The 13,468-nt window shown below is 45.7% G+C and overlaps 1 protein-coding gene across 1 annotated transcript in view; it reads right to left on the bottom strand.

The window, feature by feature from the left end:
- Positions 1-1,544: 1,544 nt before the first annotated feature.
- TNR (tenascin R) overlaps positions 1,545-13,468 on the bottom strand; it is a 32,606-nt gene continuing 20,682 nt past the window's right edge. The window contains exons 17-21 of the mRNA XM_053950171.1: positions 10,348-10,499; positions 9,330-9,426; positions 8,413-8,574; positions 6,654-6,817; positions 1,545-6,241 (exon numbers count right to left, since the gene is read on the bottom strand). Of these exons, the coding sequence (XP_053806146.1) occupies positions 6,122-6,241; positions 6,654-6,817; positions 8,413-8,574; positions 9,330-9,426; positions 10,348-10,499 (695 nt within the window). The 3' untranslated portion in view covers positions 1,545-6,121. The remainder of the gene's footprint in view (positions 6,242-6,653; positions 6,818-8,412; positions 8,575-9,329; positions 9,427-10,347; positions 10,500-13,468) is intronic.

Here is a 13,468-nt window from a genome sequence, read left to right as displayed (position 1 = left end):
GGCTGCCGAGCCTCACCCCTAATGGGCTACAGCTGTGAGAAGCAGGTGAGCAGCACTGACAGCAATGAGCCATGGAGTGCCCAGGTGCACTGACCAACCACAAAGGGAGCAGAGGGCACACAGGTGCAATGCATGAACATGAGGGTAGAAAAGGTTAGGCTAAAGAACAAGAAGGGCTGATGCTTGAAGCCTTCCAAAATTCTGTGGTGATACTCTGTGTATTGTGGCAGCCTGAGCTGTGACAGACAACTGCTTGGCCAAGCACAGTGAGACTGGGATGACAAGTACCAGCACAGGTAACCCTTCTTCCTTGTCCCAAACACATCTCCATCCCTCAGCTCCTCCATGCACATGCCTTGCATGAAGGGTCTTCCATGGCACTAACTGCCTTCAGACACAGAAAGAGTTCATTTATCCCAGACAGTCAAGTCTATCAGGCTTTGTGCTTTGCTTTTGGTGCGCTAAGGGTCATGACCAAGGTGGGACATCCCCTCTCTCACAAACTTCCTATTTTGTCTCATAAATCCGAGCAAGAAAGAGAAGTTGAGAAGCTGCCACCAAGAAAACTCCCCTGTTTTGTCTCTACAAAGTCAAATTTAGAAAATATTGAAGTGGTCTGGCGGAAGAGCTTCTTTCGAGCTTTCTCATACTGTCTGGCTATGTGTCAAATGTGAAAACTTTAAACAAAGAGGTTTGGGTAAAGTCTTCTTGTGAAATAAGAGGAGAATTTCAAAATCGCCTGAAGTTCATATTCATCCTAGAGATTTTTGCTAATCTGTGCTGGGGTTTTGTTTGGGGTATTTTTTTGTTGTTGTTGTTTCCCACTGGGAGTATATTCTGATGGACCGAGGCTTCCAATCTGTTTTTTGGTGGTGTTTCCATCATGTTGGGAACAGATTGCTGTTTAAATCAGGAAAATGGTTTTCACTGAAGATTTTGGGGTTGTTTCCCTTTGCTCCCAAGCATTCATACCACAGCTTTGCTTTCTCTGGCTGCAAATTGCAGAGCCAAGAGCCTCTGTAGCTCATGAGAGCAGCTGAATTTATTAGCAAAATGTCTTGTGCTGGGCTGAGGCCAAGTCCCAGCTCTCTGCCTTCCTGTGGTTAATGGACTGACTGTGCTGACCCGATTTCATGACCACATTATTGCTATTTATTTTAACAGCATAGCTGGGCAGGGGGGGACTTGGGAATCTCTGGTCCCACTTTCTGACCAAGGCAGCCCTGGGGTTGGATGAGGTTGCTCTTGGCTTTTTCCAACCTGGTCTTGAACACCTACATGGGGTCACCAGCCAAAGCTGGGCTGCCCCAAAACTTCCTCCCGCTGTTTTTTTATTACATTGCATGTGCTAGGTCTATCAGCTGCTCTGTTTCTCTAGGTTTGAATATGAATCCATGCTAAGCCCCCCCATGCTCCTCCCATGGGGTAACCAAAGATCAGGGATAGGGGATCCTTCTTGGCATGAGGTTGGGGCTGAAATGTTGCTGGGCTTGGATGTACAAGGACCCTGGTCCCACCCCACTCCCGGACAGGCACACAGCTCACTTCTTCAGTATCTTTTATTAATGTATAGAAAATGCATTAAAAAAAGGAACTATACATAGCCTAAGAGCAGTCAGGACTAAAAATACTAGTTAACAATGGTTAACAAGCGTTGATCCCATTCTCCAAGCTACATTTTCATTACAGGGTGGGGAGGGTTGTTTAATATATTATTTATTTATATTATAGATTTTATTTATGCATTTGTTTACTTTTCTTTTCCCCCTCATTTGGTTGCAGTGGTTTGTGTTTGAGTTGATTAGAACCCGTTCAAGGCATTTTGTTGCCTCTGTTCTCCCTTCTTATTTATGTTTTTAAACTTCTTTTAACATATTAAGAACATTTCCAGGATAACACCTGTATATACAGGGGGCTGCTTGTTTGTTTGTTTAGGTCTTTGTGTCACCATCCTTCTGAGAAGCCACTGACATCTGAAGAACTGCAGGCTGGGTATTGAGGTGGGTCTAGGCATCAGGATCTCTCAAGGGAAGGACCTTTCCTTCCCACTTACCCCACATTTCCCCTCTGGAAGGGGCAAGGAGCTGCCACCACCATCAGGATTTTAGGAAAGGGGAAGGTGACCCTGCAGGTGCTGGTGGTCCCCAGGGGACTCTGTTGGGTTTTATGGCCATCCCAGGGCGCTTGGCTGGCAGAAACAGGGATGGGCTTCTTGTTTGGCCCCAGAACAGAACCCTTTGTTAGTGGATGTAAGCATGAATTAAAGGGTTTTATTGGGATGAGAGTTCATTGCTGGCAGTGTTTGATAAAGTCAAAATTTGTGGGCATGTCTCGGGGGCACAGGATAAGGGGGTGCGTGGTCACCCCCAGATGTGATGGTGGGGACACAGCAGGAGGGCAGCTCTGAGCTGGGATGAAGGTCATGATCTCAGGTGGAGGTGAGGCACCAGGAGGGTACTTTGGCTCCTGCTGTATTTTGTCAAGTTGCTCTGAGCCTGTTGTGGGCATGGGGACACTGCTGACTGAGCCCTCACCAGCTGCATCACTGGGAGTGAAGGTGGCATGAGCTGTGCCTTCCACACCTGGACACTTCACCTGGGATAAGCATCCCTCTAGGAAGGAGGCAAGAGGGCATTTAGGCTGGTACTAATCTTTGAGATGCCCATGTGGCCTGGTTTAGGGCAAATTTGGGAGAGTAAAGTAATGCAAAGATAAGGAGTAGAAGCAGACTTCTCCCCCACCTTTGTGTGGATACTGTCCCAATACCTTTCTACCAAAACCCAGCTACCCTTGGGGAGAGCCTGGCCTCTCTCCTTCTTGAAATTATTCATTTAGAGATGCTATCACTTTACTAAAAGCAGCTTTTCCTTTCAGGACTCCTGTTTTTCTTTGGTTATGTTTCAGTGCAGTGTGCAGGGGCAAGGTGGGCTTGGAGAATGGAAACAGAGGGAAATTGGGCAAGAGATGAAAGTCCCTTTGTGTTTCCCTCTAGGATTTTGCGGTTAAAAATAAGAAGTAGCTTTGAAAGGCTGCAAGGGTCATGGGCACACACGGTGTTCTGCTGTGTGAAGGATTTGATGTGCTGCTTCCTGTTACATGAAATGGCATCTTGCAGTGGATTTTTTGGTTTGGGTAACAGCCTCATGCTCCTTTTTGGGCTCTGGAACAAGCCTGTGCCACACAAACCCAGAATGGCAGTGGAGCCACCAGAGCCCAGTGGTAGTTCACATGCTGAAGCCAAGGTCTCTCCAGATGAGCACTGCACCTGATCCAGGCTTGTTTTCTGGGAATTCCAGGGCCAAACCTGGTCTAGCTGGAGAATGAACTAGCCCATCCAGTGATGGAGGGTGAGAAAGAAACTACTTAATCATGGGGCCTTCTGTAGCATCAACATTAAGCACAAATTTACTGGCAGGAGATTTGTCCAAAAAAAAAAAAATTAAGGCAATATAGAAAAATAACTTTCTAGGCAATTGTATCTTGTTTATGGACAATGTGAACAGGGGACAATGGCCCAAATGACTGGGTCATCATTGCTGGTTGTGTGCCTGAGCTTGGGTTGGGTTATCACCAGGAGAAAACCATGATGCATAGAAATCTTTCCTTCAAAAGATTGTAGCAACTGTCTTCCACCAATGCCATGGAAAGGCGACATCCTGGTATCACATGAGAGGTCTGGGACCAGCACTGATGTATAATAGCACTGAAAGATTGGGTATTGTCCAATTTCATACCTGACTATGCAAACAGTAAACCTGTTTACAGAATAATCAGCCTTTTTGAGGTTATTCTTTTGAACATCCTAGAAAAGCTTGGCAAACTTTGAATTTTTTGTTTGAGTCTTACTTTTGAAAAGAGAGGTTTCTTGCCTTTCACTTGACTGTGAATGATAAGTGTATGTTTCCACTGACATCTCTTCCTTTCACCTGGGTAGGTAAGAAAACAGCACCATCCACTGCCAATCTCTGCTGGTTATAACCGCTGCTCTGTTACAGCTTTTGTTGGGATATTTCTTCCTACAAATTCTTGATGATTTGGAGAAAAATTTGCTCTGCTGGTCTACTAAAAGCCTTCTTAGGCTTTAATCAGTTCCATTTGCTGCTTTTTGTTGGCTTTTGGGCCTTAAAGCAGGCTTGGGTGTTCAAGAGGCGTGACATGCCGCCATCTGTGACAGCAGCCATGTCCTGCAAGAGATCCCATCATCTGCAGCCTCTGACTCACCTGTTCCTCAACTGGTTGACTTCTTGCCTGATTTGATGCCAAGGGGAAGTAAGAAGGGACACCTCATTTACATATGAGATGTTGCTGAGCATTCTATCTCCAGGTCGGCTTGTAAGCTGACCACATGAAGGACTGGGCCCTGTATGTAATCTTGACCTCAGCGTTGGCTGTGATTTCATGTGCCAGTATGTGCCATGGAGAAGGAGGTTATGTTTCCCATTTAAGGCTCTTCTTCAGCTCTGCAGCCATTGTGAGTAACGTCAGAACATTAAGGAGTTTGACCATGAAAGATACACTGGCCTGAATTATAAGCTACTGCAAAGATGCCTTTATGTTGCCATCTGAAAGATGTTTTTGAGACAAAGCAGCTTCAGTGTGATAAAACCAGATAGCAGTGTTTAGCATTCATAATGTTCCTTTGGCTGCAAATCCAGTGATGAGCTGCACTGTCCTTGGATAGAGGGATGAGTTCAGTGACAATGCCCAGCATTGATCAGAGTCCTTGGAGAGGAGTGACTTGAGCATGGTGGTCATTTGGGCTTTGTGGAGGTGGGGACAATGACAACAGGACACGGTCAGAGCTATCCAAAGGGTCCATCTTCCTTGAGACAGGAGAAGCTAAGGGTGGGAAGAGCGAACTTATTAATTCTTCCAAGGGCCTTGAAGTGCTCCAAATCCAAATGGAATCCCTTCCAGGAGGGGAAACACTTGATTTCCTGTTGGAGAGCTGGCAATACCAAGGCACTGAGATTTGTATCCCTCTTGTGATGTCATTGAAGAGGGATGGTGTAGGAGAAGGAAGGAAATGGGCATTCCTCAGCTTGCACTTCTCTTCCCTTAACTGCATTGCCGTAATTCCCTGTGTGCGTGGAGGGCCATGAACAGGAGCACCTGAGCTGTGACAGCTGCTGGATTCAGGCTGGGCTGCAGTTGTGTGATATCTTTTTATTGCTGCTCCTCCTCTGAGACTCTTGTGTTTGGGACCAGTGACCTCAGTGAGAGAGAGCATGATGGAATGTAGAAATAAACAGAGGAAGTGGGTCCTAGATTTCAGGATCACAAGTAGGGATTTTTCTCCCAAGTCTTCTAAGTTACATCCTTTCTTCTCCATCAAGTTCAGCATAACCCAGGCAGATGTCATGGACCTGGAGTGGGCCAAGTTCAGCTTGGAGGAGTGGATAATGAAGGTTGGGGCTGGTGGAGTAGTTCTTATTCCCATACACCTCATGCACACGAGGATGACTTTGTGGTGGGACCAACACATGAGCTGTGGACATTCTGGAGTTTGCCTACATATGCAGATATTTGCCAAGCCCTCCTGTGAAAACTGGGGATGGGATGAGCCTTTGCTCATCCTCACTTAGTCCTCATGTGTCCAGAGCCTGCACGTAGGGGAGAGATGGGCCTCTGCCTGCTGGAAGAATTGGTGTCTAGAGGATGGCAAGAAGCTTGGGACCTCCCTGCCAGGAGGGGACAGGGAGGCAGGGAGAGGACAGGCGTCCCTGGCCATGACTGGGCTGGAAATGGCCACACCAAGGTACCTGTGGGGAAAGTTTCTGCCACAAGCCCCATGACAAACATTTCTAACAGGGTTTGCTCAGGATTTCTATGTCTTTTAAAAAAATATCAAAAAATCTGTCTCTTTCTCTTTCTTCTCATGTTAAGGGCCAGAGTACTAGGATAGGGAGACTGGAAATTTGGTATTTCTCTGGGACAGATGCAAAGCAATGAGGTCTTTCCTTTCCCATGGCCTTTCCTTGTGCCATGGTTCCCTCCAGCACTTGTGAGGGGCAGGTTGCTATCTCAGACGAGTAGTATTTTTTTTCCCTTTTCATATTATAAAATACAAACAAATGACAGAAAAGGTCAGGTGGTGGGAGGCGGGAGGGATTCAGCTGGCTCAGAGCTGTAGGGACCGTCTCTTCCTCCCAGAGATGTTACGGTGGTTGTAAGGTCGCATCTTCATTTCCACAAAGGGGATGGAGAACTCGTGGCCTTTCCAATGGTACCAGTTAATTCCCTGGCAGGAGGGAGAGAAAGGGAGAGGGTAAGGAAAGACCCTAACAAGAAACTAGAGTGGGAGAAGAAGGACACAAGGTTGATTGGTGTAGAGAAGCCAGAAGGAAAAAACTTACTATAGCAGGAGCAAGCAACTCCCCTGCTTCTATGGCTTGATTGTTTTTTTTTCCCACTGCTCAAAGGCTGATCAAATTTCATATAGGTAATTTTTTTAGTCTAACACACTACAGCAAATTCCTATGGCAGCATGTGGGAGGCACAAAGTCTTGAAGGTGGCTCCCTCTACTCCAGCTTGTGTGGAGTCATGCCACCAGTTCTGACCCTGGTGCACACAGTCCCAGCACTAACCTAGGCTTGCTGACATGTTCCCCTGGAAGAAACTCCAGAGGGTTTCAAGCCAGCTCTGCCCTTACCTGACTGTGCCGGGACTCTCCGTACTTGCCGTTGAGGTTGGTGCGGTGGCAGTTCTTGTACCACCAGGCCCCTTTGTAGGACATGGCGCAGTTTGTCACAGCAACATCGTTGTCCCTGTCCTTGGTGGAGAAGGGGCGTCCCTGGTGATAGGTGAGGGAGTCTCCTGTGGAAAGAGATGCCATTAAAGATGATGGAGTCTGAATTATCGGTCTTTTCACAAGGAAATTAGGATATTCTGGTTTTGTGGTAACCATTCCAATCGATGGCTCAAACAGCTGACAGTCTGATAGCATTAACTGGAATTGTTCACATCTGGTTCTCTGCTGTCTGTTTAGGATCAGTGCAGACCATAGCAAATCTTAGAGACTTCTTGGCTTTGTCAGATAAAGTGCTTTGATATGTGCTTGGATCTGAATTTCAGTGTTTCAGAAATTAATTCAATCCCAGATTTTGGCATCCCTGATTTCCCAAGGCTTGGCTCTGCTATATAACTTCAGGATGCTTTCAGCCTCCTTCTTTCCTGTTAGCCAAAGGGAGCTTTTTCTCTCAAAGGAGACCAAACATTCATCTCTTGAACCAAGATGCTTGGCCACCTTTTCTCTCTTTGGATAAGGGAAGGAAGTTTTTTGGGAGGTATGTGATGTCTTATTCCACCAAAACCTCTAACTTCATCCTCACTGGATAACTAGACAGCTGCTTTTGTGTGAAAGAAAAGCCAGAGTAAAATGTGGTGACTTGAGTGATGTACTTACAGGAGACATTCTAAATATGCTCCTTGGTAATCCCTAAGGACATATGAAGTGGACCCATGCTGGCTGTGTGCAATCCAGCCATGGAGAGACTTATTAGAAAACCTCTTGGCAATGAACCATTTGTTGAGCCCTGGCTCCCTTAGCTCAAGGTGGAGCAGAAGCTCCTTGGCTGGATGGCTGGAAGCAGAGTTTGCATGGCAAAGGGGACAGAATCATGTCTGTATGACCCTATTAGTGCCATCCTTGGCAGTAGGTTGGGTGCTTTGTGCCTTGGGATTTGAGGTTAGAGCAAGTGCTTTGTTGCACACCATCAAGATTCCTGTCACCTCTCTTCCAGTGCCAACTAACTGGTATTGAATAGGGAAATTCCTGCATCTTGGGTATGTTGTGGGGTTCCACCTAGTACATGGTAGAAGTTCCATTATGGAGGCTTGCACTGGGCATGCTCATCCCAGATGAAGGGGCTACAGTTGTACTCTTTCTCCCTTCTTGAGGAAGAGGTCCCCTGTGCCCTCCCTCTAGCACCCTCTCTCTTCTGAACTCTAATTCCTCTCTAACACTCTCTCTAACTCTTCTGAATTAACCAAGTAAGCAGGTGTGACAGTGTCCTTGCAAAACTGGGCAGTGTTTGGCCTTTATGTGAGGAAATGATGTAAGGATTTCAGATTTTTCCATAGCTGTGGAAAGGCAATAAATACAGCCTCCAGCACGACATCAATAGCCAGCTGTGGCTATTGCCAAGTGAGATGCCACCTCTGATAGCTGACCTGGTTATTTGAACAGCAATGTCTCTGATATTAAATATCTAATCCCCAATGGAAAATTCCGTGTCCTTAGTAGGATTATCAGCCTGGTTTACACCATGGACTGCAGGAAGGCAGAAAGGACTATGGGTTTTTGTCTCGCCACTCTAGACAAGTGAGATTTCATGTTGGGATTTCCTTTGCAGTCTTGGACCAACCAGTCACAGGATTTCCCAAGATCCTTGCTAGCAACGAGGCTGTACCTGAAGTGCCGTTGTAGTCCCCGATGCGCAGTTTGTAGAGGCTCCGGGAGTCGCCAATGGAGAACTTGTCATAGTAGGCGTATGCTGCCTCCTGACCATCCCTCATGTCTATTCGCAGCTCGTAGCGCCCTTGGGACGTGATCTTGTGGATGTTGTCCAAGCCTGTCGAGACAGCGAAACACGCAGTGAGACCTGGTTCCCAGATCCGCTCCGTGAACAAACAAGGAAAGCTCTAGGCAAATAAAACAGTAGTGGGAACTGGGAGCAAGGAAAGGAATCAAAGAGCAGCAGCACCTGTGGTGAGTCTGTGTGTCTCCTGGCATTGCTAGGGTCTGGGCTCTCTGTCCCCACTACAGCTTCACTTCCCTGTGTCTGTGAGCAGAGGGTTCAAGGCCCACCTTCAGATTTCTTCACGCTACTGAAGCTTGGAACATTCAGCTGTTGAGCCCTGGTGCTACTTATGTAGTTAAGCTCCCATACAAGCCAGAGTGTGTCTATGCTTCAGGTCCCTTTGGCTCATGTTCAGGTTTTGAAGGAGCACACTAAATTTCAGAGCTGTGCTGTCTCCCAGTCACTCCTTTCCTGCTTTCATTGGACAGCTGACTTTCTGGCCACCAGTGCAACCTGTAGTCATCCCATGGACAATGATGTGTTTTGGTCCATGAAAACTGACAGCATACATACCCTCCTTCTCTCCTAGAGAGCAAACTAGGGACTTGCTAACCTTCACAGCATGCCTTTATGTGGTGTGCCTCTGCATGAGTTCCTAAAGTGAAGGGCAGGGAATGAACAGAAGGAAAATTGTCTGAGGGAGAATGTAGAGGAATGTGGTGAAAGGCAAGGAGCCAACAGCTGACACAGTGCTTACAGAATTTAGGTTTGACACATCAATGAAAAGTAAGCAGGGAAGGTCATACCCAGCCAAAACTCATCCTCCAAGTTTCCAAAGCCAACCCGGTAATCTGCCCATTTCCGGAAGAAATCGGTCAGCCCGTTCTGCCGCCGCTGGAAGACCTGATGTGGAGGAAGACCAGGGGGAAAATCATAATGATGGAGATGAGAAACAGCTTTGCCAGGCTTTGGACACACATGGTAAAGATAATAATTTTTCTTTCTGTTGTGCCTTTGGGGGAAAAAATTGCAATGCCCATCCAGTTAGTGTTAATTGCAGCCGTTCAATTAATTCATGTGCAGGTGTAGAAACAAAAGAGATATTAGATAATGTCCAAAGCAAATCAATGGTAGAATAGGAAGGAATTGGCCTTCAAGGTTTCTGCTTTAACTAGTACAGTACTTTAACTGGCGCCTCTGGTTTTCTAGCATGTAATTTTGCTTCGAGATGGCTAATTCTGTGATATCCAAGGGGATGCTCTGAAGCAGAGTGAGAGGGAAATTTACTGGCTAGAAATCAGCATTTGAGGAAGCCCATGTTTTTTTGGTTTTGACTATACATCTAGAAGGGTTTTGCACAATGTGTGTAAGAGTTCAACATTAATAAGATCAAAGCTCCATGACATTATTTACTTACACTGTCAGTCCATCTACATCAAGACAAGCAGCGTTTGTGCAGCTCAAACAGGCATTTGTTTCTAAAGTTCTCCTGTGCAGACTCAACTGGGGTGACGCTTGACACCCTCCTTCTGCAGGCAGTGTGAATCATTCCCCGTGAAAGCTACCAGCCATTAATTTCATTTCTAGAACAATAAATCAGCTTCACTCACAGATTATGCTCTCCAGAAGAACTGCAAACATGCCAAATAAATCAAAGGGCATTTCTCCAAGTGTAACTATTATTACCGGAGCGTGGGCCATTCCCTGTGGCGTGCGAAATGAAGCGTGTGAGGCTGAGCCTGCTGTCATTCCTGTGCTTTGCTGGTAGGGGCTCAGTTACTTTGTGGTGGGGACAGCATGCACGACAGCTACATGGATACTCACAATCCAGCCGCCTCCATCGGTGGTCATGTCGCAGTACACGGGCACCCGCTGGCTGAGGTCCCCGTTGATGGAAATGGTGTAGACCCCGCTCAGCGTGTCTCCATTCATCAGGTGCTGGGCACAGTCCTGAGGGTTAGCAAAGACACGTCCTCCTGCAAAATAAAATAAAATAAAATAAAAAGGTAACATTCAAGCAAAGAGACACCTTTTCCCCATGCCTCAGGCTCCACTAGTTACAATCCAAGAAAAGAGTATCTTGGCTTCTGCATTCCATGAGATGGTGAGACTTTATATCTGCCGTCGACCTCAGAGGACTTACTGGAAAAAAAATGTGTGCATATATTGTGCATATATTAATTATTCTTCCATATGTCTTCTGCTGGAAGGGTGCATGGTAACATCACAGTGAATTATGAGGGATGTCACTTCTTGGACCATCATTCTGCACCATCTTTCTGAAACCCTGGGGTTTAAGCTGTCACCAGCATATTTAGACAGCTGTGAAAATACCAAAAACCTGTTCTCCTCTCAGGATTGCCAGCTCCAATCAAGTTTTATAACAGTACTCATTCCAGGGGGATTCTCCTGATTCTCCATGTCCTTGGAAATGATGGTGGACTTATGCTGAGATAATTGTCACTTGCAAGCTGAGCAGGAATGAGGCTGTGTGAGATGCTAGAGGTAGGTAGCGTGGGCTGTGTGACTGTGGTACAGGTGTTCACTAATGAGGAAACATATTATTTTGTGGTCAGAGTTTAGGAGAGTCTTAATTATGACAATTATTCTGGCAGTATTGGAATGTCAACTCTGGGAATCACTTTTTCTTATTTAAGACAAAATAGGGAAATACATCTTTTTCTTTGGTGTTGGTACAGCTGGATGATGGAATAAATGAGTGCAGAGCTGGAAATGTGAATGTGGTTTTCAAGGACGTCTCTGTAACAAGCTGAGAAGGTATGAGGTGTGAGATCTATGCTGTGTGTGTCCATCACAGCTGTGTAGTGCCCCATAGGACCAAGGCACAAGCCTTGTCTGTTCCTTCCCACTTGGTTGTATTCCCCTCCACCTTGTGACCAGAAGACTTGGAAGTCACTGCTGTGTCCAAATGTTGAAGATCCCCTCTTTTTTCTCCCCATCTTCATGGTCTGTAGCACAACCTGGTAAGACATTGTTTGTATTTTATAGTATCCAATAATGAAAACTTCAACAACAACAGCCACTTTGGGCTCCCCTGAGCTCTGTGGAGATTGCTTGTTTCTTAATTTATATTCCTATCTTTAAGAGCCAAGGAGACCTTGAAAAACATTTCAAACCACTATAAATTATAAATACTGTATCTGTTTCTTCCTTTTGTCTCATCTGTATACAATTCCCCAAGAACCTTATGCAAACATGAAACAAAAGAGGCTGAGCTATTAATATGTCAGGGGGAATAGAAGAACCCCGGGATGTGTACTGTAAGCAGAAGGAAGCAAAACAATTTAAATTAAGCCTGGCTGGCTTTCTTTATGTTTTTTTATTTTTTGTCCTTAAAGACAAGTCCTTGTTCTCTTCAAAGTGCCTTGATGCATTGCCAGAGTAAACTGAAATGCAGATCTGGATGCTTTGATGAGAGATGCTATCCATGGATTGCATTGTCTTGGTGATAGCTCCTGGTTGCTTCTGTCTCATCAATATTGGGGTAAGTGGGGAGAAACTGACTTGTTGCTAATGACTATCTTAATCTTCAAAGCAAGTTAAATGTGTTAGATGCTGCATCAGCTGATAGTGGGGACTCACGTTGCTGAGGTCTGACATTTCTGTTTGATGGAAAAGGTGCTCTCCTTGCCTGACATACGTGGGTTTCTGCTGCTTTATCCCATCTGAGAAGTCACCCCCATGCAGCTTCATCCCTGACTCCCAAGCAGATTCAAAGATTACATGTATTTTTCTATAACCTACCTGATTTGTACTGGCTTTACACACATGTGTAAGAGGCAAAAACAACTGGAAAGCATCTTTTGTAGATGTATTAGAGAAGTAATTTCTTCTTTTGTTGATGTAAACAGTTTCTGTTATCTCTTAAAAGCAGGTGAAGGGACCTTTGCATGTAACTGAGATGGGGAAGTGTATCCACAGCAGATTCAAAGAAAACTTTCCTAACTGAACTGGCAGCACAGATGGGAGGAATTTTGGTGGACATCATCTTGAGACTTCTCAGCGCTGTTGATGCCCAGGAAAAACATGATTGGCTTCAGCCCTGAACAAGATGCATGCTGTCTGTAATTGCCCTGGCCTAGCCATGCTTTTCAAAGAGGATGAGGGACAATTTGCTTTTCATAACTTCTGTTATGAATGGCTGCAGAGAATGGGAGCAATGGTGACATTCTCATGCAAGCTTCATTCTTGGAAGAGTGAGTATTCTGTCTGTGAGGGTCGTGGTGACTGTGGGTGCCCACCTTTTGATTTCAAAACAAAACCATTCCCATTACTTTAGTGCCTTAGTGGATTGTGAATGCTCTAGAATGAGAGTGGGGAGGAATAATGCAATTAGATAAAGTGCTGGCTCTGCTGTCTGTGATTCCACTAGTGGTGATGGAGATGCACCTGCTTGATATTTCCAGGGATACCCCAACCCTGAAAACTTTCAAGGTCAAATTCAACAGGGCTCTGAGCAACCTGATCAAGTTGAAGATGACCCTGCTCGCTGCAGGGGGATTGAACTAGATGACCTCTAAAGATTCTTTCAAACCGAAGGTATTCTATGATTCTTTGATATTTGTGAGCAATCAGATTATGTCCACAGCATGGAGACACTGGCTGGGTCCTCTCCCAGGAGCATACCTGTTGATATGTGTTGCTGATTTTAGTGGGTATTTTTTCCTCTGTTTATGCACTTGAGGATGGACATAGGCAAGGCAAAGATAGATGGTTCCTGGTCTGAAGCGCAAATCCCCTTGCCCTGGGCTGGGTGTTGTGTTTGAATCATAACTCCTTCAGCCATTAACTTTTTGTAGTGAAGCAGCACTGTGGGTCATGGCATTGTAAATACCCCTCTTTGGATCATGAAGGAATGCTGCCTGAGGAGGGAAGGTCCCTAAGAGCAGTCCATTCCTTCCAGCATGATATGTGGGCCAGCCTC

This window comes from Vidua chalybeata, chromosome 9 (assembly GCF_026979565.1).
Source record: "Vidua chalybeata isolate OUT-0048 chromosome 9, bVidCha1 merged haplotype, whole genome shotgun sequence".
NCBI classification, from domain to species: domain Eukaryota; kingdom Metazoa; phylum Chordata; class Aves; order Passeriformes; family Viduidae; genus Vidua; species Vidua chalybeata.
This window is presented reverse-complemented; position numbering and strand designations above follow the sequence as displayed.